The 27,906-nt window shown below is 42.2% G+C and overlaps 1 protein-coding gene across 4 annotated transcripts; it reads left to right on the forward strand.

Annotated features, from left to right (window-relative positions):
- Positions 1-2,023: 2,023 nt before the first annotated feature.
- On the forward strand, positions 2,024-26,734 carry itprid1 (ITPR interacting domain containing 1). Of its 4 annotated transcripts, XM_021620548.2 has the most exons (16): positions 2,025-3,228; positions 11,161-11,206; positions 11,484-11,524; positions 13,634-13,687; positions 15,463-15,511; positions 16,552-16,629; positions 16,894-17,096; positions 17,504-18,012; positions 18,206-18,266; positions 21,477-21,589; positions 21,813-23,588; positions 24,479-24,606; positions 24,885-24,996; positions 25,283-25,585; positions 25,741-25,795; positions 26,100-26,734. In XM_021620548.2, the coding sequence occupies exons 1-15, from the start codon at positions 3,108-3,110 to the stop codon at positions 25,786-25,788; spliced, it is 3,642 nt and encodes a 1,213-aa protein (XP_021476223.2). In that variant the 5' UTR covers positions 2,025-3,107; the 3' UTR covers positions 25,789-25,795; positions 26,100-26,734. The 4 variants fall into 4 exon arrangements, with proteins under 4 accessions (XP_021476224.2, XP_021476223.2, XP_036791108.1 ...); XM_021620549.2 differs by having other exon boundaries at positions 2,024-3,228; positions 25,283-25,606; positions 25,741-26,734; XM_036935213.1 differs by having other exon boundaries at positions 2,026-3,228; positions 25,741-26,734.
- Positions 26,735-27,906: the final 1,172 nt, after the last annotated feature.

Raw genomic sequence — 27,906 nt, forward strand, 5'->3', positions numbered from 1 at the left:
TGGATTCTAATAGGAATTACTCATTGCTTTGCAAGACATCATAATGTGACTTACAAGTCTGACAACCTTGACTTTCAGGCCACTGTATTAGGGTTAAACTAGGCCCTCAAAATAAGGCATTATTTAATACATGTTGTATTTTGTTAAATCATTTAATTTGAATGATAACATTTTCACTTAGGATCTCACTTTGTGAAGGCCACAGGACTGAAAATCGATGAATGCAACAGCCTGTCACGACAATGTCTCTGTTTCTAACAAATACAGTCATGAGTGGTATCTCTAAAATTCACTCGAAAGGCAAGGCACTCTGGGAAATATGCAAATAAGGCAGGGAGTTCAATTACGCTGGTCCGTGTTGTACAGGACAATGGCCCATCACGTCATCGGGCGAAAGCGGAGTGGGAGAAGAGCCCTCAAATCAAACAGTAATCTGCACCGCTCTGTCATGTTGTTAAGAAGGCAACATGATGCATCATCCAGAAATATACAGTATATTTCTTTTACATAAAGGAAATGTTTGAATATTCAAACTAGTTTTCATTGGGAAGGCAGATAAAGCATTTTTTTAACTTAAAGCAATCACTTTTACATGTGAAAACACATAATCCTACTCATCATTCCCAGTGCTTATGTTCCAAAACAAATACGATCACTTTTAAACCTGGTTCAAACTCCTCCCACCGGGGCAAGGTGGGCTAGATGAACAAACCCCCTCAGTGTGTTAATTCAACACTGAAAAGTGTTGACCTGTTCAGACACTGGACCAGTGTTAAATTTAACACTAGCTAGGTTTCCGTCCAATTGGCAACAGATTTTCATGCCAATATTCTAAAATCTGCATAAAAACAAAACGTGCATTTTCCCATCAGAGATGTTTCCATCAAATTGGCTTGTTGCAGATAAAAGCGAGTGTACCCACTCCAATATTGGCAGGTGCTCTTTAGTCAACAGCGCTCAGATACAGTATATGTATCCAGTTACTGTGTCTGGTTGCTGTTGGCCATCTGGTTGCTGTCTGGTTGCCGTTGGCTATCCAGTTACTGTGTCTGGTTGCTGTTGGCTGGACACTGTGTAGTGTCCTGAATACTGACCCAGTTACAGTAAGACAAACCACCATATGGTATTTGAACCATGCGATAAAAAGGAAATCATTGAAATTGTCATATAAATTGATAACATACATATTTTCTTTCTTCTAAAAAAAATATTATTTTTATTTGTCAAACTGCAGCAAAGCATCGATGATCATGTCACCAGAATAAGACCTTCGATATGTATTGGAAAGGAGCATCAAGCTCATCACCTTGCACTTTCACCACCCTGTGGCGTTTATCATCATTTGTTTAATCTGTAGCCTAATAAACTGCATGCTTTCCTGACCAGTCGTAGTGGGAGGACCACACAACATGTCATGGCATGACTCCAAGTTATTATATCAACATTTGCGCATAAAAGCGTTTCCACCTACATTTCTCGGATAATTCAATTTACCCGACACAAAAAGATCACACCTTGTCTAGTATATTTTGTTTTATCAACATTTGGAAAGTTTACAGAAAAATGTTGTGTTTCTATCAGGCATGTCATGAAAGTTTTTATCTGACATGTACTTTACTCGCTTATAAAGGTTGGATGGAAACCTGGTTAGTGTCAGTGTTGATTTAAACCTGGATAATATGCTGTGCACACACACTGAATCCAACACACTGAAACCAACAAGGGGTTCACTTTGGTGTTTTATTCTAGGCCTTCGTTTTTCCTTGTCGGGCCAGTATGCAGCAAATATCAATTTCCCCTTTAATGATTTTCAGTGTCACGTAGGTCCTAAGATGTGCCTTGTCAGAAAATGTACCGAGGATTAAATCGAGTTCCTATTTGCATGTGACTTTTATTTGAGAAACCAAATTGAACTGTAGCTTGTAATGTATAGCATACAATTATGCAAAGTACAAACTGCGGACAACAGGGACTGTTGTCATCGGGTGCACTGAGTTTGAATGCAGTGATGGCCACGGATGCATCATGTAAGTCTTTTCATTCAAAGGTGAGTCCTTTCATTCCAATGAACCACGATGTGCAGTTTTGTTCTTCACCGTTTTACTAATCTATGTTGACTGTCACAGTTTGAATGAAATTGAGCTATCATTGTTATAGGTACTATAAACGTTATGAAGACCTAGGGTATATTTAGTATTCTGTTAACCATAGTAGGGACTTAGCCAACACTGTGTCAGCCAATTTATGTGTCTTGGTTGAAGGATGTGAGTCTAGCCTACGTTATGAATGTCAGCGGTGTTTTGGACATTTTTGCAAGTGTTGGATTTCAAATATAATCTCCTCTTAGTAACTAAAATGTTTAAAAAGTGTATTGAAACATGATAATCCACATGGAGTATAAATTACTTTAAGTGGAAGTGACTGGCATTATAAAAGCCCCAAATCCTCCTGGAATATGTCTTGAAATGAGTCTGTTTCATGTATCAAGTATTTGCCAATGCAGTTTACAGTTCACAGTGTCCAGAATACTGACCCAGTTACAGTAAGACAAACCACCATATGGTATTTGAACCATGCAATAAAAAGGAAATCATTGAAATTGTCATATAAATTGATAACATACATATAATATGATTTTCTTTTTTCTATAGAAGTGACTGAGGCTTTTGACTATCACCTATAGCTTATGCCAGAAAATAGACCATCCAGTTGGACTGATTGACTTCTACTTCCTGCTGGGAATAGAAGGGGGAGGTTGAACTTGAGATAGAGTTCCTGAAAAAGCACATCCCTTTGGCAGGAGCTGCTCGTAACCGATAAACACTGGGACAGGAAACGGTGAAAGCATTTAAATAAGCCAGCAGGAAACAATATTTCTGTGTGTGTCAGAGAAGCAGGGGTGAGCTGTGATGTGTTCGCTGTTGAAGTTTTGACATCATTTGCATCTCTTCCATGACTGGTGTGTTTACTAGTGTAGATAGTGTAGCCTGGATGCCTGGGTGCAACCCAATCCTGTGGTGTTTGCTTGAGCCTCATGTTGCAGTGGATTTTCAGGTTGACTGACGGACGGTGTTGTGTGGTTCTGATCTTAAGAGAGAGACACCAGGATGGCAGCTGAAGGGGCCACAGAGAAGAGAGCCAACTTGGTGGCATCTAAAGTCATGTGGAGTAACAGGGATGACGTACCTATGTCAGCACCAGAACGGTCACATGGCAGTGACAGAGCTGGTAAGACCTCTTTCCTATAGTCTATTGTTCTGTAGATTGCAGATTTTCAATTTGAGGAATATGACACTGTTAAGAAAACTGTGCGATATTAGAGACTGTAGATTACATTTTTGGAACTGTCTAGAATCTCTATATCTATGTATATGACTCAGACCTCGGCAGAAAATACCAGATTTTTAAATACTAAATGTAGTCTAATATATTTTATATAGAGTTTCAACTAAAATGCAACTATTTTCTTTGATATTCAAATAAATGTCTCAAAAAAACAAATAATATTTGAAGGTAAACAAAAAAAGTATTTATTTGATGGCTGACAAATATTTCAAGAAGAACCAAACAGTACAATAGTTAGTTGAATTAGTCTAAATACATGATCATAACCACATCTTTTGGAGGGCTCTTAGATAGGAATCGTAATATAGCCTATAGTCTATAGCCTAGAATTAAATTCATGAGGGAGATGGAATCACCTCAACATTAGAGTAGACCACTTTTACAGCTTCAAAATGACAAACAAATATGTTTTCATAATGAGTGAGACATAAGGTAATTCAATAACACTTGCCATAAAATTCTTATAAAAGTATAGTATCTTTGCGATCAGGGCCTGCCACACTGCAGCCTAGGATTGTCCAGGAATGGTTCCACGAACATGACAGTGAATTCAGCTTCCTGCAGTGGCCTGCCCAGTCACCAGATCTCAATCCAATTGAGCTTGTGTGGGATGAAATGGAATGAGCTATTCTGAGTAGAGATCCACTACCAGCCAACTTGATACAACAGTGGGAAACATTGAGGTCAACATGGGCTAGCATCCCTGTGGAACGCGTTCGACACCTTGTAGAGTCCATGCCCAGACAAATTGAGGCTGTTTTGAGGGCAAAATATTTGGAAGGTGTTCCTAATGTTTTGTACAACCAGTGAAGACAAAGAACCTAGAGGGTTCTATCCCTACCCCAGAGTTGAATGGGAATTTTTGAAAACAATCACTAACAAGAGCTAACCCAGTCACATCAAACTCTGAAATGACAGCTAACATTCACTTTGAATTTGTTTCAGCTATTTCGCATTGATATTTATATCCATATGAATGATGTTGCTGTATGATTTCACCTGGTCAGAACAATGGCTAGCTGACATCCGACACCGCTCTCTTTGGTGGGGGAAGATCAAATTCATATTTTATTAACATTGTTGATGAGGTCTGAGTGGCAAACAGCAAGGTTCATACAAACCCGTACTGTTGCAAACTAAATGCTATCTGGAAGAAAGAGGAAATTCTGTGTTCAATAAAAGCATACACTCTTAGATAAAAAGGGGTTCTATATAGAACAGGGGTCTCCAACCTTTTCTAGCATGGGAGCTACTTACAAAAAATGAACCTGGCAAGCTACACATTTTTTTCTAGCTTTCAAAGAGGTACATTCTTCTCTTCTCCTCACCCTTGCAACTCTTCCCTGCTGTCCATAGTGTACAAGAGAAAGTAGTGCACTATGTTTTCTGTCAATATACCTGGTAAAATAATGGTTCATAAACAACTCTGAGTGCCCTATAAAATCAGAAATTTCCCCCCCAAATAATGTTTTATATTTTCCCAAATTATGTTTTCAGTTACATTTTTCCTGGTTTTAGATTTTTTTGTTTTTCAATCTTAAAATTGCAATCGTTCATAGAGTAACAACGAAATTGGATGTTCTAAGTCCATGTCAATGCTTAAATCACATAATACATTTTTCTTTAGGTCTGGAAGAATGTCTGGAACAAATTTGGATTTTGAGAGTAATTCCCCTTTAATTGCGGATCTGGCCCTTTAATTGTGCATCTAGCAAGTGAGGAATGTGCATCTATTGTGCCGGTCTAGTGATGGTTCTGTAATGCTACTACTACTTACTCATGATATACTTCTGCCAGGTAAGCCTACTTTGCAGTTAACATTTAATTGAGAAGGTTTTGGGGAAAGTATTTCTGTCGACCCACAAGACCGCTTATCATATAAACTGGCTACACACAGAGTGATAGACAAACGAACGCACCACACAGATGGGCAATATTGCTGGAAATTAACTGGCAGATATTGTGTTAGACTTGGCTATTTAAGCCAATAGTGGCTAACCAGTGGTGGGATATTGTCAATGTTGAGTTGATAGAGCCCAACAGTGGAGATGTCATGATACCCATAAAACCTAGAGGTCAAACAGGGAAATGGTTCCAATCGTTTTTCCACCATTCATTTTTCCCATAGGGGATTTTAGAAACACTTAAAATAAGGGCTGTGTTTCTCTAAGGTTTACCCTGGCGGGACGTTTTGATAACTATGTAAATCTCTCTCGGACAAGGTGACTTTCATCAATATATTGAGCTCTATTTACTCTCAGATTCAAAAAGGCTAATTAGCATCAACTTGGATATAATGCAAAACTACAAATCCCTGCAAGCCATCTCGAGCTGACACATTTGCTAACAGGTATTGTGTCAAATTAAAACTTGGCATGGAGAGTTCACAGAATTGTCCATTTAAACAAATGTAGCCAATTTATTTATTACTACATTTAGCTAAAATTAAATAGTTCAACCAGAGATTCTTACCTTTGCCTCTATTTGGCGGTCTTGTCCAGATCATCATGGTATTTGTAGTTCTTTATGATAGCCATATTTTCTTTTTTTGGGGGGGGGGGGGGGTAAATACAGGGATTATATTGATAAAAGTCACCTTGTCCTAGAGAGATTTACACAGACATTTAAACGTCAGGCCAGGGTAAGACTACATGAAACACAGCCCTTATTTTAAGTGTTTCTAAATAACCCTATGGGAAAAATGAATGGTGGAAAAAGAATTGGAACCTTTCCCTATTTGAACACTAGGTTTTATCAGTATTATGACTCATACTGTGGTACTCCATTACATAGTAGTTGGGAGCTTGTGATGCCTGATACTTGTGAGATTTGTTTATGACTGTTTGCAGTAGAACACGTGAAAGTTGCATGTACTTTAATAGTGGCCCAGCGGCTGAGGAGTGGTACCTGTGGCCGAAAAGTGTACGGTTCAAATCCTGGGCCGGGTTCTGAAAACTGGAGGGCTACTGGGTTCACATCCTCAAAACATTCCCCCACCATTGGGCCCTTGAGCAAGTCCCTTCAAATAATAAAAACAATTCAAAAAATACACAACATGCTCTCCATCCAAGACACATTGTTGTTTGCTGTAACTAATGGACTGTATTGTACTGGAAAGTCAGTCACTGTTGACATAGGCCATCATTTAAGTAAAGAGATGCCTCCCTGGACACCAAGTTTCAAGTTTTTAATGTCTCAGGCACAAGTACAGTGAAATTCCTTTCTTGCAAGCTTTTATCCCAACAATGTGGCAAACAATATCAATATAGTGCTATAAAGTAGAGTAGAACAAACAATATCAATATGGTGCTATAAAGTAAAGTAGAACAAACAATATCAATATGGTGCTATAAAGTAAAGTAGAACGAACAATATCAATATAGTTCTATAAAGTAAAGTACAACAAACAATATCAATATAGTGCTATAAAGTAAAGTAGAACAAACAATATCAATATAGTGCTATAAAGTAAAGTAGAACAAACAATATCAATATAGTGCTATAAAGTAAAGTAGAACAAACAATATCAATATAGTGCTATAAAGTAAAGTAGAACAAACAATATCAATATAGTGCTATAAAGTAAAGTAGAACAAACAATATCAATATAGTGCTATAAAGTAGAGTAGAACAAACAATATCAATATAGTGCTATAAAGTAAAGTAGAACAAACAATATAAATTTAGTGCTACAAAGTAGAACGAACAATATCAATATAGTGCAATTAAGTAAAGTAGAACAAACAATATCAATATAGTTCTATAAAGTAAAGTAGAACAAACAATATCAATATAGTGCTATAAAGTAAAGTAGAACAAACAATATCAATATAGTGCTATAGAATCATAAAACACGGGACGAGATGTTAAAAACTGTCCATTGTGCCAATAGATGGAATGCACTCGCATGAGATTTGCCGTGATGTTGACAGAGTGGCATGGGAGGTTTATTTCTTAGACTGGGTTAAGATGTCAATTTTGGGACACATCCTCAGTAGTGTGCCTTCGAATCAGTGGGTGTTTCGGCCTTTAATCACTAAACACTCTCATCAAAGGTGGCCAGCTAAAGGGTGATCAAGCCTTAGCTTGTGTCCCATGCCCAATTAAGATGTCCCACGGGACTATGCAAGGCAGGGGCGTCCTCTTCCCTGAGCCAGTCCTACAGCTGACCGCATACCTCATATGCCCTCCTCAAGTTGGAGGGATCTGAATTGGATTCTCAGGTGGGGGTGGGGGGTCATGAAGTTATAGCCCAGCAAGGGTCCTTCCGTTTGATCCAGATCCACTGGCTGCCTCTTTCAGCTGCTTGAGAAACTGCTCTGACGGTCTGCCGCAGAGCCTGTCCATGGATTCCAAGTTCTTTCAGCAACCTGATGGTGGAAGAAGCCACGAATCCTCTGCATCCCACTTCAACTGGCCAGACTTTTGCATTCCAGCCACGCTGAGTTGCGTCTGCTGCCAACTCTGTGTAACGCAGTTTCTTACGCTCGTAGGCCTCTTCAACAGAGTTTTCCCACGGGACTGTGAGCTCTATGATGTACACAGCCTTTCGTGAAGGGGACCAGAGTACCATGTCTGGCCTAAGGTTGGTAGAAGCAATCTTAGGTGGAAAAATTAGTTGCTGGCCAATATCGATAAGCATCTTCCAGTCCCGGGCCATGGCTAGGTGTCCAGTTTCTGGCTTTGTAGGAGGATACTTGGGCCTTTTCTGTCCCTCCCGGATGAATATTGTTGTTTTGACGGGATTGCTTGTTTTTGGAGGTAATGAATTGGTTGCACTCCTCTTGGTCTCAAGTGCTGCAGCCAGGCTCTTGAGGACCTGATTGTGCCTCCAGGTGTAGCGGCCTTGTGAGAGGCTGGTCTTGCAACCTGTCATTATATGCCTGAGAGTCGTTGGAGCTGGGCAGAGGGGGCAGGTCGAGTCCTCGCCATACCATTGATGTAGATTTTTTGGTGATGGAAGCACATCATAAACAGCTCTTATGATGAAGCTGATGTTGCTTGCCTCCATTTGCAAAAGCTCACTCCAGTTGATCTTTCTCCTCTCCAGGCCTTCCCACTGCGTCCATTGCCCTTGTTTAGCAAGAGAGACAGCCTTTGCACTTCTTGCAGTCTCCTCCTGTCTGCGCACCTCCTCGACCACCAGCTTCCTGCGTTCAGATGTTGTTGCCTTATGGAACGTTGGTTTGCTTGCTGCCAGGTCAAAGCCTCCTCTTCCATGCTGGATATTCCCCACAATGTATTGGTGTCTCAGGGCTGATGTTGCTTGCTGCACAGCCTTGGATGATGTCCATTTCCGTCCAGTTTGTAGGGGAGGTGCAGCCTTGCTAATGGTCTGGTCTTTGGAGTCCTTCAATGTCATCTGAAGTCTTACTTTAGAGCACTTGTACTCCTCCGTTAGACTTGTAAGAGGTAGTTCAAGGACCCCTTTGCCATAGAGGCCGATGTTACTCAAGCATCGTGGGACACCCAGCCATTTCTTCACGTATGAGGTAATGGTTCGCTCCATCTTCTCCACTGTTGTTATTGGGACCTCATAGACGGTGAGTGGCCACATTACCCGGGGGAGAAGTCCAAACTGTAGGCACCAAAGCTTGAGCCTCCCAGGCAGTAGGGTCTTGTTGATGTTCTCAAGACCGTCGGCGATGTCCTGCCTTACTTGCTGCACTTGATCTATATCCCGGAGGCTTTTGTTGTACCATCTTCCCAGGCTCTTGATGGGTTGCTCAGACACCGTTGGTATCGGGTCATCTCCAATGCAGAACCTCACATCTTTAAGCTGTCCCTTGACTATGAAAATGCTTCGAGATTTGCTTGGCTTGATTTTCATCCGGGCCCACTTGATGTTATCCTGCAGTTTACAAGTAGCCGCCTGGTGCATGCTGCAGTGGTGGTCAGTGTAGTCATGTCATCCATGTATGCTCGGATAGGTGGGAGATGGAGCCCTTCCTTAGTTCTCTCACCGCCGACCACCCATCTCAATGCCCTGATGATGACTTCCATGGCCATAGTGAAGGCCAGAGGAGAAATTGTACAGCCTGCCATTATGCCTACTTCCAAGCGCTGCCATGTTGTTGTGAAGTCAGGTGTTGTGAAACACAATTGCAGGTCTTGGAAATAGGCCTTTACCAGTGTAGTGATGGGTTCTGGTACGTGGAAAAAGTTGAAGGATTCCCATAGGAGTTCATGGGGAACTGAGCCAAAGGCATTGGCCAGGTCGAGGAAGATGACATAGAGGTCTCTCTTGTCCTTCTTAGCTGTTTGGATCTGGTGCCAAATCATACTAGTATGTTCCAGGCAACCAGAGAAACCAGGAATGCCTGCTTTCTGTACAGATGTATAAAGTAAAGTAGAACAAACAATATAAATATAGTGCTATAAAGTAAAGTAGAACAAACAATATCAATATAGTGCTATAAAGTAAAGTAGAACAAACAATATCAATATAGTGCTATAAAGTAAAGTAGAACAAACAATATCAATATAGTGCTATAAAGTAAAGTAGAACAAACAATATCAATATAGTGCTATAAAGTAAAGTAGAACAAACAATATCAATATGGTGCTATAAAGTAAAGTAGAACAAACAATATCAATATAGTGTTATTAAGTAAAGTAGAACAAACAATATCAACATAGTGCTACAAAGTAGAACAAACAATATCAATATAGTGCTATAAAGTAAAGTAGAACAAACAATATCAATATAGTGCTATAAAGTAAAGTAGAACAAACAATATCAATATAGTGCTATAAAGTAGAGTAGAACAAACAATATCAATATAGTGCTATAAAGTAAAGTAGAACAAACAATATCAATATAGTGTTATTAAGTAAAGTAGAACAAACAATATCAACATAGTGCTACAAAGTAGAACAAACAATATCAATATAGTGTTATTAAGTAAAGTAGAACAAACAATATCAATATAGTGCTATAAAGTAAAGTAGAACAAACAATATCAATATAGTGCTACAAAGTAGAACAAACAATATCAATATAGTGCTATAAAGTAAAGTAGAACAAACAATATCAATATAGTGCTACAAAGTAGAACAAACAATATCAATATAGTGCTATAAAGTAAAGTAGAACAAACAATATCAATATAGTGCTATAAAGTAAAGTAGAACAAACAATATCAATATAGTGCTATAAAGTAAAGTAGAACAAACAATATCAATATAGTGCTATAAAGTAAAGTAGAACAAACAATATCAATATAGTGCTATAAAGTAAAGTAGAACAAAAACACAAGAAATAGAAATAAGAAGAACATGACAAAAGTAAACTATATACCAGTGCATATTTCCAAACTATGTTTGCATATAATGCCAATAAATTCTAAAAAAGTATGCTGCTATTCTTTTGTCCATTGTTTAACTGTGTATTAAATTATATTCATAGCTAAAAATATGACTCTTTTATTAATAGTAGTTGCTACATGGCCACAGGAAAATGTTTAGGGATGGGGGTGCTGCATATTTTTTGTCGACCCCCTAATTTATCAGCACCCCTACTTCACGAGGCTATGAATAGCCATAATTCATAAAAGGCACCATGCAGGGTTCTATATGGAACCATTTTGGTTCAGTGAAGAAGAACCTCTAGGATTCTGATCAAAGAACCCTATAAAAGCGTTCCGTATAGAACTTTTAGGGGTTCCATATATGAAGCAAGCGACAGAACCCTTCTATAAGGAACCTTTTTTTCTAAGAGTGTACTCATCCCAGGTATGATTTCACATCCTATAAAAAAACTGATGAATGTTTCTTGGATGAGTCTTGATGCGTGTTTCCATGCCTTTTGTACAGGAATCTGTAGACAGAACAACGTCCAGCAGTGGCTTAGAAGTCATGAGTGAGTATTAGGAAGTCTACTTACATGTGACAGATGTTTTGCTTTGTTGATGGAAAATATCTAGAATTCATTTCCACCAATGTCTACATAGTGGACTTTGAATGAATAGAGTTGTATTTATAATAGAGTTTATTGAACAGAGTTCATTTGCAGATAACTGATTGGGATTTCATAGCTCACTCCTTGCCTGTTTATTTCCCACATCTTTGTGTGCTGTTTGGGTTGGTGTGAGCCTCCTGACTACCCCTCCTAAATAGCGCTTGACGTTTACTTGCAGGGCGGATGCAAAACCAGACCACACCAGAGAAGCTGCAGCAGGTACGGCACATAGACATTTACTTTGATTTACTGAAGTTTAATACCAAGAAGGTTCATCTAAAAATGTTTGAGTCATTTCTCATGAGTCATTTGTTGTTAGTGCTGGTACAGTAGGAGTTCTATCTACAGTGTAGTTGCTCATTGTGGTTATTTTGGTGACACTTCAGCTTAACACCGTGAAGTACATTCAATATTAGCCATAGACCAGTGGTTACTGAAAGATGTTTGGATTTAAGTCAAGTTTAAACTTGAGCATGACATACTACCAGTTGAGCTAGATTGAAACTGTTGGAAAATGTGAGTGTAAGAAATGGTACACGACAATACACCTGTCATTACAAAACCAATCAACTCATCCTGTAATGTAAAGGTTAAAAATCAAGCCTTAGTATAACAGAGATGATATATGGAAATGTATTTGTATACGTAACTTGGAATTGTCATATTCACCATACATGGGTGTTATCTCTGGGTAATGAAGAGGTTGTGTAGCTAGAAAGGCAGAGACTCGGCAAGGCAGATAGATTCAAACGACATGCAAACTAGGACCGTGAAAACCATGGGAACGACATCTTGTTATAACCATAACGACACAAGGCGAGACCCAGATGCAGACACGGGAGGCAGATGGTTTGAGTTCCGATATTTATTATAGTCCAAGGGGTCAGCAAAAGGCAGGTCAAGAGTTCATAACCAGGTCAGAGTCCAAAACAGTACAGGGCTGCAAGCAGAATGGTCAGGCAGATGGGCACAGAGTCAGAACACGAAAACCAGAGACTTGGCAACCCACTGGTTGACTTGGCAAACAAGATGAACTGGCACAGACAGACAGAAAACACAGGTATAAATACACAGGGGATAAGTGGGAAGATGGGCGACACCTGGAGGGGGTGGAGACAAGCACAAGGACAGGTGAAACAGATCAGGGTGTGACAATAACTCTGTGCTGTAACCAACCAGCCCCTAAACATCCACTAAATGTCCTTTACTGTTGGTCTTAGCCATCACTGGTTTATTATGTCACACAAAACAAGACTGCTGTTGTTGATTCCTTTATCACTTTCTTCTTCTGAGGTCATTTGTATCTGTTAGAAGCTGAGTACAGAAATACCAAGTCTGCCTCTTCTGTCAGACTTGGTATTTCAAGAATCAGACGGTGATGTTTGTTATCTCGTTCTGTGTTTGTGCTCTGTCTAATCTCTATTTCACAGTCAGGGTGTCCCCCAAATGGCACCCAATTTCCTAAGGGCCCTAGTCGAAAGTAAACTGAACAAAAATCTAAATGCAACATGCAACAATTTCAACGATTTTACTGAGTTACAGTTCATATAAGGAAATCAGTCAATTGAAATAAATTCATTAGGCCCTAATCTATGGATTTCACATGACCGGTCAGGGGCGCAGCCATGGGTGGGTCTGGGAGGCAGCCATAGGCCCACTGACTTGGAAGCCAGGCCCACCCAATGGGGAGCCAGGCCCAGCCACTCAGAACGTTTTTTTTTCCCCACAAAAGGGCTTTATTACAGACAGAAATACTCCTCAGTTTCCGGGTGGCTGGTCTCAGACGATCCCACAGGTGAAGAAGCCAGATGTGGAGGTCCTGGGCTGGTGCGGTTACACGTGGTCTGCGGTTGTGAGGCCAGTTGGACATACTGCCAAATTCTCTAAAATTACGTTGGAGGAGGCTTGTGGTAGAGAAATGGACATTCCTGTAGTCAGCAGGACAATTGCACGCTACCTCAAAACTTGAGACATTTGTGGCATTGTGTTGTGTGACAAAACTGCACATTTTAGAGTGGCCTTTTATTGTCCCCAGCACGAGGTGCACCTGTGTAATCATGCTGTTTAATCAGCTTCTTGATATGCCACACCTGTCAGGTGGATGGATTATCTTGGCAAAGGAGAAATGCTCACTAACAGGGATGTAAACAAATTTGTGCCCAACATTTTAGAAGAATAAGCTTTTTGTCCAATGGAACATTTCTGGGATCTTTTATTTCAGCTCATGGAACCAACACTATATTTTTGTTCAGTGTAATATATAGTATAGTAAAAGCACTTTGGTGTTTTCTCTGAATCTCTTCTGTTTTTATGTTTAAAATATTACAGGGCTTTTAAAGAGGAACGCCAGCAGTGAGGATGACTTAGCGTTGGGCGTCGAAGGTAAATAGATCTTTCATCTTGTAGTCGTTGTTTTTAGGGTGACATGAACACCAGGTAGAGCCGAGGACAGAGGAGTAAGTTAAAAACAGGTTATGTGGTTTTAAACCATCACAATGATTTATCCACTGTGTGCTCAGAGGAACATTTGAGCTGTCTGAGAGTGGGTACACAATGAGAAAAATGTTGCTGAGGGCTGGTATATTTAGGCGAGGGGGGTAAAATATTGGCAGAGGAGAGGTGGTGTCTGTACTTCTTGCTAATCTCAGGGCTGAGCATCCAGCAGTAGACAGAGGGAGGGACAGTTAAGACCAGGATGAAAGCCTCAGAGAGACAGGGAGAAGACCATACCAGACCTGGGTTCAAATAGTGGTTGAAAACCTTCAAAATACTTTGAGCGTTTGCTCTAGCCTGCCTGGAATGCCTTGTGTTCTGGGTTTGGGACTGTTCTATTGGTTCATTAAGAAAGGCAAGTGCAATCAAGCACGGATAAAGTATTTGAAATGATTAACTAGTATTTGAGCCCAGGTCTGGACTATACACACCTCCCAGGCAGTTCACCCTAAACATGGCTAAGGAAAATCATGCTGCTTAGCTTTGGCAAACACCACAGCAAATCTTATACAAACACAGCTAGGATCTGATGCTCACCAGTCCTCACTGACACCTACTGGGGGCTGTGTGTGTATGTGCGCGCGTGTGATTCCCCGTATCCATGTACAGTAGCATTACTTCCACAGTATCCTTTCTTAGTCATCACTTAGGCCGGCCTCAGAATCGAATAAAATTGGAGTGAGACAGTAAAGGAAGAGAAGAAAGTGGAGAAGCAGAAGGAGACAGGATGTCTTAGAAGGGACAGCCAAGGACATTTGGCATGAACCACTGTATTCTCCTCAGAGTCAGAGAGCACAGGGAGATCCTGTCCTTACAGAGAGGACAGGGGGTCAATTCCAGACACTGACCCAAGGAGAGATTGGTCAAGGCTGTCCACTATCTCCTCCCAGGACCGGCTACTCAAGATATTAAAGGGATTGGCTACTTAGAAAGGCCAGTCAACCAAAAGGGACTGCTGCCCCAAACCGTAAGGAAAGATTGACCACCCCACAGACTACTCTATCTCCTCCAAGGAACTGCCAGTGTACTCAACAGAAAGGTAAGTCAACTGAAAAGAATGCTACCCCAAACTCCGATGTTAGATGGGAATATACAGTTCAGTGCCCCTTGGCCTTGAAAAGCACCACCTTAGGAGACCTGGTTACGTAACACCAAATGACATGGCACTTTAGGGAGTCAGCTCGGAACAGAACCCAATGGAATGGCATGCATCATCACCAACTTTCCAAACACTCATTTTAGAACTCCTCTTCAGATGGAAGAACTTTGCAGAACGAGACCTGACAGAAAATAAGAGTTGGATGTTGGAATCTTGGAGACGTTCTTGGACAAAAAAAGGTTCCGTGTAAATGAAATAAAATAAAGCTTCGGCCGGCAGCACAGACCACTTTGTCCCTGTCACCATGCCAGGGTAAAATGGAGTCCCAACCTTGAATAGAGGTAGAGAGGACAGCCAAGAGAAAACACTGACTGAAAGAACACTAATGCCTAATATAGCTACTAAACAGAGCCATCCCAGAGACAGGATGTGCTGAATTAGCAGTTGTGACTAGCAGAGACACAGTGGATAACTAGCTTGTTGTCAGTCATAGCAAGATATTCCAAATATTCAGCCTTGTTTGCTTTCAGGTCTAGATGATTTGTTATTTTTTTCTCTTCCTCAGCATCTTTATATGGTAAACAGGGAGTGAGGACCGTCCAGGAATTTCTGAGGTAAGGAACTTTCCCTCTCTACTGTCCTGTCGGCTGGTTGCTGTCAAAATTTTGGCGCTTTGAAATGAATTGCAACCGAGGGTCTATACACGGCGAGATTACACATCCATGTATAAATAATTTGTGTCTCTCACATTTGATGTGATGTTATCCAATATATAACTTGCATATATGATTACCATGGATAACTTACTATGCATAAATGGGTTAAAATGTTTTATTGACCCCATAAAAATACTAACATTTCTCTCAAAGTGAGGTTAGATTGATGTGATCCAAAATAAAATATGTTTAAACTCTGAACACCCTCACCCAGGGCTAATTTTCAGTCACTTGTCATTAACTGACTGGTAGTGAAGGGAGCTGGCTTGATTGACAGATGTTGTCATAAGTTATGGATAATGTTCACATGACACATGCCCACCTGCCAGTGACTCCTATTTACCATGCAAATATAAGACTCACCTGACCTTCACAGAAACAGATGGGAATCATCCCGAATGACACCCTATTCCCTATACAGTGCACTGCTTTTGACCAGGGCCCATAGGGCACTATGTCGGGAATAGGGTGCCATTTGGGACGCAGACATGGATGAAGGGATGGTTTGCATGAAACAAGAGTGATGACATAGACATAGATATGACACGACGAGGAGGAGAATAATATGAGATTATTGTTGCGTAGTGCACAGTAGAGACAACTCTAAACAGGGTTTAGATGAAGGAATTTGTGTGTGGAGATGACAGTGCGAGCAGTGTGATTTTGGAGACCAGTGTTAATACAGATTATTGTTCCATTCTGTTATGGTGCATTGTAGTATTATGCAGAAAAGCGTTCTATCATGTCTTTGTCTGTAGAAGGATGAGTGGCTAGCTTGTATGGAGACACGAGAATCGGAGACTGTTTGCAGCGGTGTTCTATCATGTCTTCACCTTTGGAAGAATAAATGGCTAAAGGAACACATAACTAAGAAATGAGTCTAGATTCAGAGACGGTTGTCCTTCTATGATCATGTCTGTGTCTCCGTCATGGTCCAGGGGTTCCAGGTCCAGCCCAGTTCTCACCAGGTGGAACAGCTTGACCTCAGCCTTCTCAGCACAGTCGGCTCCACTCAGGTTAGTCATGTCGCCAACTCCAGGCTCTCTTTTGTTAACCAGTATTTATCCTAATAGAAGGGGTGAGGATCTGAGGCTGGATTGCAATTGCAACATACGATGCGATAACTGCCGTGAGGTGATGTACGTTTACAGAAAGTGTGCATCCCTCCGTGAGTGCATGCCTGTGTGTGTGTGTGCGTTTGCATGCCTGCCTGCGTGTGTGTTTGTGTCTGCAAGCACATGTGTATTTATATGAGTGTGTGCATTTGTGTGTTATCCCAGTGTAATGGATGTGCTGAATCTGTGGAGTGATGACCCAGAGGAGGTCCTACTAGATCTGGGCTTCGGCTGTGACGAGCCTGACATCTCTGGACGGATCCCAGCCCGCTTCATCAACAACCAGTCCAGCGCCCGGGGAATCAACATCCAGGTGTTCCTGGATGCCCAGAAGAACCGCATGGACATAGAGAACCCTGATGTCAGCAGTAAGTGATGTTACACTGTAAATGTACTACTCAGACATTCTGTCATATGCTCTTAAAACACTGAAAACATACTGTAGTTATGTCTTATACACTTGACAAATACTGTACTGTAGTTATGTCATGTGCTGTCATATGATGTTTAAGCTAGCCACATACATGTTCTACCTCCAGGAACCTTGGCAACTACTGGCATGAACATGGTCATGGGATTCTTTTTGTGCTTTATGTGTTGAAACTGTTGTATTTCCAGTGTCCTCTCTGTCTCTGGTGAGAACACTGTGCATTTATTCCACCTGACGGAGACGGTCCTATAAGAATGATAACATGGTTAGCTGGTTTGCCAACTTTGCATCTGTCAACCACAGATAAATGTTAACAATCTCCTTCACTCACTCACTCACTCACAGATAGGTTCAGGCAGTTGGAGGTGCTGCAGCAGGTTACCACTGCGTTCTCATCCCTGGTCGGTGGTGCGTCTACAGACTCCCTCTCCGAGAGCGGAGTTCCAGCTTTAGCTTCAGCCGAGGCCAGGGAGAAGAGGAAGAGGATGGGCATGCTGCTCCGCCGGGTCTCCAGAAAAACCCTCAGCCAGACCCAAATCCAGACCCAGGACTCCCAGGACACAAACCCAACTCCCCACAGTCCCGTAGCCCACTTACAGCAGCCTCTGGCCGGCCCCCCTGACAGGCGGACCCCGCTGAAACGAGCCAGACAGGGCCTGGCTGAGAGTATATGTCTGACCCCACTGGTAGAGGAGCAAGGCCTAGCCTCGGAAGCACCAGAGCCCCACTCGGTCCCCCAGGAGGGTGCGCTCAGGCTCGAGGTGGGGAAGGAGTATCAACCCCTGATCTCCAGTGGTATTCCAACCAGAAAGAAAAGTCCTGGGGAGGCCAGGGAGTCCTTTGAGATGGAGGAGGTAAATGTCAAAGTGTCACTTCAGGTTAAAAAATACTGGTGGTTCAACGTTTGTGGAAAGGGGTATAATATACTGAAATGTCTTGAATTACCTCTTGCATTATATTGCTTCATCTTCCAGATTAAACGGTGTACCTGTAGTTGTACTACATATGTATATTGAGCTATATTATTTGTGTTTTCTTTCATGTCAGATCCAGAGCTTTGATGAGGGCAGTATTTCTGGGAGCTACATGGGAGCATCTGACACCACAGGTATGGGCACCACTGTTTTAACACTCACATTCCTTCAGTCCCTTTTCCTGGTTTCTATAGTTCTTGTCAGTGGTTTATGCGAGGTTTACAACGAAGATCTTAGACAGTAGCTTGTCTTTCATTAGTGTATATTTCAAAGAGCGCTAATGACATGGAAAGTATTCCCCTGCCTTGCTGTTAAGTGTTAAAAAGTAACCTACTAAAACAGTCCTCTAGCTTTGTAAACACAATTCTCTCTCTCGACCAGATAAAAGCTCTCTTTATCCAATGTCTAGGTTTATTTTTAAACTCTGTTGGCCCTGACTCCGATGCCAGTTTTCTCTACCTTCAGCATGGAACAATCTCCTATGGTGAAGAAATGCAAATATACTGTAGCAATTAGACTGCCATCATTTTCATAAGGGGTTTTAAAACACGATACCAACAGGCAGTGGCGGTTGGTGCCGTTTAACATCAGGGAGATGTAATTTTTTTGAGCATGGCCTTATTTCTATTACAGGATATTGGATGACTGTCATTCATATTCCATTTACCCAGCTCAATGTAACATCGATAGGTTTAGGCTACTACCTGGTACTCCAGGCTGTATCACATCCGGCCGTGATTGGGAGTCCCATCGGGCGGCGCTCAACTGGCCCAGCGTCGTCTGGATTTGGCCGGAGTAGGCCGTCATTTTAAATAAGAATTTGTTCTTAACTGACTTGCCTAGTTAAATAAAGGTTAAATTAAATACTCAAATGTTCCCTATACCCATCATGAGGTTGCAACAACCTAGCCTACAAATGAAAGTTTATAATGTGCACCGGTTGAGAGACAAATTGGAGTAATCAAGGTGACAAGCAGTTACACATTCAATATGGCCTTGCACACTTTTGTCTGCAAATAGCTAAACTGGGGTGTAGTCATTAGTCCAAACAGTTGTAAAACTGTTGTAAAAATTCAGGTCCAATTCATGTGTACAATCATGCAGTACAGCAAGTAGTTTAGCAGTTACACCGGTGCGGTGGCCCCCTGGTGGCAATACATTTATAAAAGTGAAAGCTTACCTTGACTTGGACGAGTTTGTGTTGGATAGCCTTAGCCAGCTAGCTAACATAAACAGCATTCCTCTGAGTCAGGTTGTTGAGTAAGCTAAATTAGCTGCATTAGCTAAGTATGTGGAAGGTAAACAAAGAAGAGAAAAATATACCATGAAGTATACAGTGCCTTGCTAAAGTATTCATCCCCATTGGTGTTTTTCCTATTTTGTTGCATTACAACCTGTAATTTAAATAGATGTTTATTTGGATTTCATGTAATGGACATACAAAATAGTCCAAATTGGTGAAGTGAAATAAAAAAAAACAGGAAAGTGGTACGTGCATATGTTTTCACCCCCTTTGCTATGAAGCCCCTAAATGATATTTGGTGCAACCAATTACCTGCATAAGTCACATAACTAGTTAGATTGCACACATGTGGACTTTAAGTGTCACGTGATCTGTCACATGATCTCAGTATATAAACACCTGTTCTGAAAGGCCCCAGAGTATGCAACACCACTAAGCAAGCAGCACCATGAAGACCAATGAGCTCTCCAAACAGGTCAGGGACAAAGTTGTGGAGAAGTACAGATCAGGGTTGGGTTATAAAAAAAAAATATCATCAACTTTGAACATCCCACGGAGCATCATTAAATCCATTATTAAAAAATGTAAAGAATATGCCACCACAACAAACCTGCCAAGAGCGGGCCACCCACAAACTCATGGACCAGGCAAGGAGGGAGTTAATCAGAGGCAACCAAGAGATCAAAGATAACCCTGAAGGAGCTGCAAAGCTTCACAGCAGAGATTGGAGTATCTGTCCGAAGGACTACTTTTAAGCCGTACACTCCACAGAGCTGGGCTTTGCGGAAGAGTGGTCAGAAAAAATCCCTTCCTTAAAGAAAAAAAAATAAGTGAACACATTTGGTGTTTGCTAAAAGGCATGTGGGAGACTCTCCAACAATATAGAAGAAGTTACTCTGGTCAGATGAGACTAAAATGTGGCTTTTTGGCCATCAAGGAAAATGCTGTGTCTGGCGCAAACCCAACACCACACATCAACCCGAGAACACCATCCCCACAGTGAATCGTGGTGGCAGCATCATGCTGAGGGGATGTTTTTCATCGGCAGGGACTGGAATGATGGATTGCACTAAATACAGGTAAATTCTTGAGGGAAACCTATTTGTCTTCCAGAGATTTGAGATGGACGGAGGTTCACCTTTCAGCAGGACAATTACCCTAAGCATACTGCTAAAGCAACACTCGAGTGGTTTTAGGGGAAGCATTTATTTTTGCCTTGAAGAATAGGAAAAAATACCAGTGTCTAGATGTGCCAAGCTTATACAGACATAACCCAAGAGACTTGCAGCTGTAATTGCTGCAAACGGTGGCTCTACAAAGTATTGACTTTGATACAACCCCCCCAAAACATTTATTTTAATTCCAGGTTGTAAGTCTACAAAATAGAAAAAGGGCCAAGGTGGGTGAATACTTTCGCAAGCCACTGTAGTGTTCTCTCTCTCTGTGCTGCTTCTCCTTAATTTGAAGAAATTAGCTATGGTCTTTCTCTCTCTTTGAGTCACCTACTCACCACACTTAGCTGTAGCTTATGCTTTCAGTACTAGACTCACTATCTGATCCTTTGATTGAATGGACAAGATGTTAGTTCATACTACAAGAGCTCTCATAGGCTGGAGGACGTCCTCCGGAAGTCGTTATAATTACTGTGTAAGTATTTGGAAGGGTGTGAGAACCATGAGCCTCCTAGGTTTTGTATTGAAGTCAATGTGCCCAGAGGAGGATGAAAAATAGCTGTCCTCCGGCTACACCAGGGTGCTGTTGAGGCTACTGTAGACCTGTTTATTGCAAAACCGCATGTTTTAATCAGTTATTTGGTGACGTGAATATATTTAGTGTAGTTTTATCTAAAAAGGATAACCTTTTAAAATGTTTTTCTGAAATTCAGTGAGTAGCTAACTGAATAAGCAAATTGTCATACCTTTTAGTTGATTCACCAGGCAAAGGTGAAGTTCTGTTTATTGCCTTGAGTCTTAGTTCTCCTTTATACTTCAGATGATGAGTCTGATTGAAGGATATGATTAAAGTGATGTCATTTTCCATGAACTCTTTCTTTCTGTCCCTCTCTCCCCTCTCTCTACTCCCTTCCCCCTTCTCTCTGTAGCAGTGTGTGTGATGAGGACTAACAGCTGCCAGTCTGACAGCAGTGGTTTCCTGGAAGAGCCCTTCATCCCGTCCATTACCCAGCATCCCTCACCTGGACCCGAGCTCATGAAGGTTACACGGAGAACATTCTAGAAGTGCAACAATCTAGGCGTGTTACTTTTAGTTAGTTCTACTGACTTACTTAAACTTACTTTAAGTTATTGCGACTAACTTATATACTTCACCAGCCCAAAATATTAAAATATATTATTGAATTGATATTCTGTCTTTCATGGTGCACAATTTAAGAGGTCATTCATTAATTTAAACTGACAGTGTTTGGTTGTTGTTTAAGGCTTTGTCGGGAATATCTGGAGGCAGCACTGACAGCCAGATCACTGTAAAAGGAGCTTCACCCCCCTCCTCCCCCCCATCCACTTCCCTGGACCCTTCCCCTCCTTCCCTCTCCACGTGCCACCCAAGACCCGAGTCTCCTCTATACAGACCAGAGACAACAAGCCCTACAGAGGAGACACCCAGACACCAGGATTTCCCCACACCCCACTCCCTCCTCTCTGATGCCTTGGAGATGACTAACTCTGCGTTTGGAGCCAGGCCAAGCCTAATGGAAAACACTGTCACTGAGGAAGATGGATTCTCTTCGGCCTGCTGTGCACCTTGTCATAAGCCAGACTCTCCGTTACGGCACGTTATTATTATCATGAAAACAGATAGAGAAACAGAACACTTTACTCTGGAATCAGAGGAAGCTGTTCCAATAGAAGGAGAGGAAAAGGCCATAGCGGAACAAAGTGGTAATGTTCAGACAGGAACAGAGGCTGTTGGTGATCAGGACACCGATTGTTATGGGTCACATGAAGGCTCTCTGATGGACTCGGTGGCTCTGGTGCAGATGAAGGAAGAGATGGAGATGAAGATGGAAGTACAGATTAGTTCTGGTTTGGAAGGTCCAGTGTTGGGTCCTATCGCTGTTCCTGAGGTGGTAGATCAAGGCTCTGAGACTGGATCTGTTTGTCAGGACCGGTCCTCTGAAGATCCTCTATTAGGATCTGACCCTAACCTCTCAGCAGTGCTAAGCCCTGCCTCCTCTCTCCCCGCAGCAGAACCTCTCTCTGCCTCCTCTCTCCCCCCAGCAGAGCCTCCCTCTGCCTCCTCTCCCCCCCCAGTGCACTGGGAAACGGGTGGCTCAGAGATTTCAGAGGGATCCTCAAGCTTGGTTGTCCAAGAGCCTGTTCCACCACTAAATCAACCAACAAACCCATCAACAGACCTACCTCCAGGCCCAGCTTTAACCTCACCTTCAGAGCAAGTGTCACTTCCATCCCCAGCCTATTCCCCACCACCATCTCCGTCCCCAGCCTCATGTCCACACCAACCTCCAGCCTCAGCTTTTCTGGCAGCATCCAGCTCATCTCCAACACAATCCCATTCCCCAATCCCAAACCATCCTCTATCAGCCCTAACCACAACACCAATCCCATCCTCAATTCCAAACTCACCATCAGCCCATTCCTTAACCGTAGCTCCATCTCAAGCCCCAACCCCACTCGTCCCCCACAGTGGTGCTTTCAGGTCAGGTCGATCTGTGTCTGTCCAGATGCCCTCCTCCCTGCCCTCTGTCTCCCACTCTGCCCTCCGGAGAGGTGCTGTCCCCCACACCCCCTCCCCGCTCGGTCCTTCCTTCGAGCCCCTACCCCTGACTGACCTGACGCTCCGGCAGAGGCGGAACTCCTTCTCCAGGAAGGCGTGGTCAGATGCTGATGTCTCCCACCTTGCAGAACACAGAAACACTGCGGTTGCCATGGGAAAGGCAGACATGACACCTGAGACAATATCCCTCCCGTCCCCCTGCCCCTCCCCCTCCATGTCATCGTCCAATCGGTGGCTGTCTCGCGACGGTTCACGAAGATCCGGAAGTTTCCAGATGAAGTCCACCTCCTTGGACACTGGGCTGTGGCAGGAGGAAGTGGGGGAAGAAGTGGGGGATGAGGATAGACGGTGGGAACGAGCCCTGTTCTCTGGGCTTTCCTGCTGCTGCTCCTGTGATAACCGCTGTCGCTGCTGTTCTCAGAACAATCGCCTCAAACCGTCCTCCGTTTCAGCTTTCCCTGTAAGTAACACACGCAATTCAGTTACTTGCTCTTGGCAAACCTTAAATTGATTCACACAGGATGATATCTGGAAAAAAAAGACTAAATGATAATGCAGCCTCACTCATCAAAATGTCTGCAACAAAAGTGCCCTTTTCTATGGCTACATCCGATCATTAAAAGTTATTTAATTCCTTATCTGTATATTTATAGAATATTAGATGAGGAGGCATTGAGGCACATCACATGTGTTTTTCCTGTTGACATGATGAACAAATCCTCTTTGCATGTTAGAATCTTTATTGGCCCTTCTAAAGACGGTGGTTTGGTTTCATATGCAGCAGTGGTCATTTGCATGTGAATGCCTGTTTTGCGTGATGAGCAGCAGTAGAGGAGGAAGTTCACCACTCTCTCTCTCTCTCTGGCTCTTTAGTGGCCTCAAGCACAGCTCACTTCTAATGAAAGAACACTATATGAAAGGTCCTATTCACCAAGAATGGTCAATAGGATTGGGGTTGCTACTTGAGTCTTTAGTAGACCCCTTTCTGTCTCTCACGTAATGCCGGTTTTATGAAGGTGACCACCATTGTGCTCTGATGGAAATGATGTGTTGAGTAGGCTACTGTAATCTATCTTTGTGAACAGCTGAATTTGATACTTCTGAGAACAGAACATCTACACTATGGCGTTCATCTGAGTTAAACATCTATGGCCTTCATATTTGTATTGAGTCCATTTGGTTGTTCTAATTGGCTTAATAATCAACCTCTTTGAGCTAGCCACTGCAATTTCGCTGATAGGCAAAAACAGACCTTTTCTCCCTTGTGCGCTGATTCACTGTACAGTATTCCTGACGTTGTGTTGTCTCTATCCTCTCTCATGATATTATTCTGTATAATCCTCTGTGCAGTATTCACTGGATGAGCTGGAGGGGATGATGCACTGTATGAGGAAGTTCCGCTGTGTCCTGACAGACATCGAGGAACAGCTGTCAGAAGACCAGGCCTCGGTGTACAGCTCACTCTCTGACACTGACAGGTAGATAATACCCCCTCTAGCGGACGCTTTAGGCTACTTCACCTCACCCATATCATCTCATTTAGAGTGAGCATTGAGCAGGCTTGGGTATAACGAGGACAGTTTGAGACGGATGTTTTTAGTGTTTATGCTGCAGGGTTGGAGTCAGTTCCATGTCATGACTTAATTGACATGTGACTGAACTCAACCCTGTTTTGTTGGCTAATGATTTCGATTTGACATACTATGGTGTCACCTTTTTGTGTCCTCTGTGTCCCTACCCCTGTGTCCTGTCTCAGAGAGGAAGTGCGAGACATCTTGGAGCTGAGGAAAGCTGTGAAACAGGAAGCAGGAGAGTTGGAACTGCAGCTCACTGACCTGGTTCATCGCTATGACGACAGCTTCAAAATGGTAGGTTACACAGACACACCCCTTACTGTGGCTTATATTGATGAGAAATGAAAACATTGGCTACGTTTTTCTACTTTGCCTCAGAACTATAACTCCCTTTACACTTTCCTTCTATTACAGCAGTTAGTAAAAATGTGTTATTGTGTACTACATTTGATAGAAACTAGAGATCGGGATCAATATCCAAAGGAATAAGCATTTCAAAGCCATGGACGACAGCATAAATGGGCATCAAAACAAATATCTGAGAACTGATAGTGAATTGTGATGTTGTTCGGTTCCATAGAAGATGCACAGACTACTCGATGAACAATCTCACCTCTACACCCAGCTAAGGCTCCTGCCCCTGATCCCTACGACCACATCCACCCCTGGTTCTGCCTCCTCCAGGAGCATGGCCACTCAGTGCTGCCTGCTGCCCTGGCTGCCTTTGACGGACATGTCCAGGCCACGCCCCTCATCGCAGGCCACCTGGGATTTGGAGTCCAGATCAGCTCTGCCAGATTCCAGTTCTATGGGCCAGAGGCTAAAACATGGTTCTACAGGCACCAAGCCAGACAAACTGGACATTGTGGGTTTCATCCAGAGAGTAAGGGACCTTTGACCCCTGGTACATACACAACCACATATCAAAATGTAGTTTCAGGTTTACTGGATGAAAATACAAAAATGTTTTGCCTGCGTATTGCTTTACATTATTGACTTGATATTGACATGTTGTCACATCTCTTTACTGTTTTTCAGCTGAAGGAGTCCATACGCCACTCTGTCAATACTGACTCACTGGAGTAAAAGAGAGGTGGGGTAGCCCTGACTGACAGATCTAGGCCAGGATTCAATCCTAAGCGTTTCCTAGGGCAGCGTACAATACAGGCGACAATTTGCCTTTCAAAGGCATTTTCCCTGACGTTCGCAGAGATCGCGTTCATGGTAAACGCTGTGCATGTCGGCTCAGACGTACAGTGCCTTTGAAAAGTCTTATAATAGTGCTCTGCTCTGTAACACGCCTTCGCGTGAATACCAGACCTATACCCTCTAAACTTGACTGAAAAAAACACTGCCTGTGTCCTCACCCACCCGTGGATTGTTTTTCTGTCTTACAGATGCTGCTTCTGCTGTAGCTAACTGAAGATGATCTGCTGTCTAAGTTATAGTGTGTCCAATCAACCTGGACTCGGGTAGATGTAACATGATAAATGTAAATCTGTCTCCCTCCATTTAGTATGATATGTTAGGTGTGGTAAGGTATGTATTTCTTTGTGGATGTCCATCATCCATTATGTTTTAACAATTCATATGATATGTTACGAATTGCAATTTGTACAATATGTCACGAAATTGCGATTTAAGTATGATATGTCACAAATTCCAGTTTGATGTGGCTAACCCTAACATTCGTTAAGTAGCTTACGTTAACTAGGCAAAGGGTTAGCTAACATGCTAAGTAGTTGCAAAAAGTAGTACGTTTCAAAATAGCTAATTAGCCTAAACGCTCAAGTTGTCCGTGATGAGATCGGAAGACGCAACATTCCCACCTATCCACCCCGACCCACCACCCTCCCTTCGTTTTTGCCTCATGTAACCTTACCAAACATACCATATCATATTAATTTGAGTGTCCTGGATTTACGTTGACTATGTCTAGTCTATGAAACCAGGCTGGTGTAATCAATGGATTCCATTACTACTAAAGTAGTCCAGTGTCCACATGATGAATAAAAAGCATGAATGCATGAAATCATGTGTGCTTGTTCTATATCTATAACGTGCCAATGCATAACATACTGTACAAAGAGTTTGTGTGTGTATTGTCATTCCCTACGTATCAACATGACATGAAGTCTCCTTCTGTTACCTACCTGCATCAATGCTCTGGGTAAGACAGATCCCCATCCACATGAGATCCATGCAGTATGTGTATGCTATAGAGAGGAGCTCCTATGTGTCTCACCCCCCCCCCCCCCCCCCCCCCCCCCTCCCGCTCTGGGTTATGTCCTTATTAGCACAAGAGGTGGTCTAGCTCACGTCTCCTGTCTCTTCAGACCCCAATTAGCAGCTGTGTAGTACAAGCCTGTGAGCCTGATGCATTTCATGACCCCCTCCACTGGTGCTCCCAACTTAAATGTAAGAGCACCACATGCCATTTAGGAACACCAGAAAATAAGATATAGAAAGACAAATGTTTTATTGCGATACAGCCTACTGTATATAGAACCCCACAGTGGAAGTGTCATAATACCCATAAACCTAACGGTCAAACAGGGAGTCACCTTGTCCTAGAGAGATTTAGATGGTTATCAAAATGCCACGCCAGGGTAAGCCTACACAACACAGCTCTTATTTTAAGTGTTTGTAAAATCCCCTACAGGAAAAAGGAATGGTGAAAAAACGATTACAACCATTTCCTTGTTTGACTGCTAGATTTTATGGGTATTATGACTCATACTGTGGTACTCTATTGGGCCTAAGAATTCTTGTTACTTTTGAAGCAAATGTTGTGCCCTAGAAAGTAATATGTACATTAGTTTATAATAAAATGTTGCTAAAGTCATTTGTGGAATATTATGTTTCCACATTGTGTAAAAACACTATTTTCTATTGAGATGGATTCCATAGAAAATTGCACACTTTCTCTTTAAAAAGGTCAGGTTTGTGATGGCAAAGTTCAAGAGATTTGTCATTCAACATGGTGCTTTCAAGACAACTGGGAGAAAAACTAAGTCTAATCATGACGTCAGAGCTCTGGAAAGTAAGTATGGTAGCTGCAGCCCAATAGAACCCCATAGTGGAGGTGTCAAAATACCCATAAAACATAGTGGTCAAACAGGTAAATGGTTTCAATCATTTTTCCACCATTCATTATTTAATGTTAATTTCTCTACCATAAGCCGCCAATGTCGGTTTAGAAAA

This window comes from Oncorhynchus mykiss, chromosome 11 (assembly GCF_013265735.2).
Source record: "Oncorhynchus mykiss isolate Arlee chromosome 11, USDA_OmykA_1.1, whole genome shotgun sequence".
Classification (NCBI taxonomy): domain Eukaryota; kingdom Metazoa; phylum Chordata; class Actinopteri; order Salmoniformes; family Salmonidae; genus Oncorhynchus; species Oncorhynchus mykiss.

What these genes read in the sequence shown, in the direction of transcription:
- itprid1 (XM_021620548.2), top strand. Translation starts at nt 3,108, where the DNA reads ATGGCAGCTGAAGGGGCCACAGAGAAGAGAGCCAACTTGGTGGCATCT. An exon ending in CAGTGGCTTAGAAGTCATGA is followed by an intron (nt 11,207 to 11,483) that starts GTGAGTATTAGG and finishes GTTTACTTGCAG; the next exon opens with GGCGGATGCAAAACCAGACC. An exon ending in GCACAGTCGGCTCCACTCAG is followed by an intron (nt 16,630 to 16,893) that starts GTTAGTCATGTC and finishes GTGTTATCCCAG; the next exon opens with TGTAATGGATGTGCTGAATC.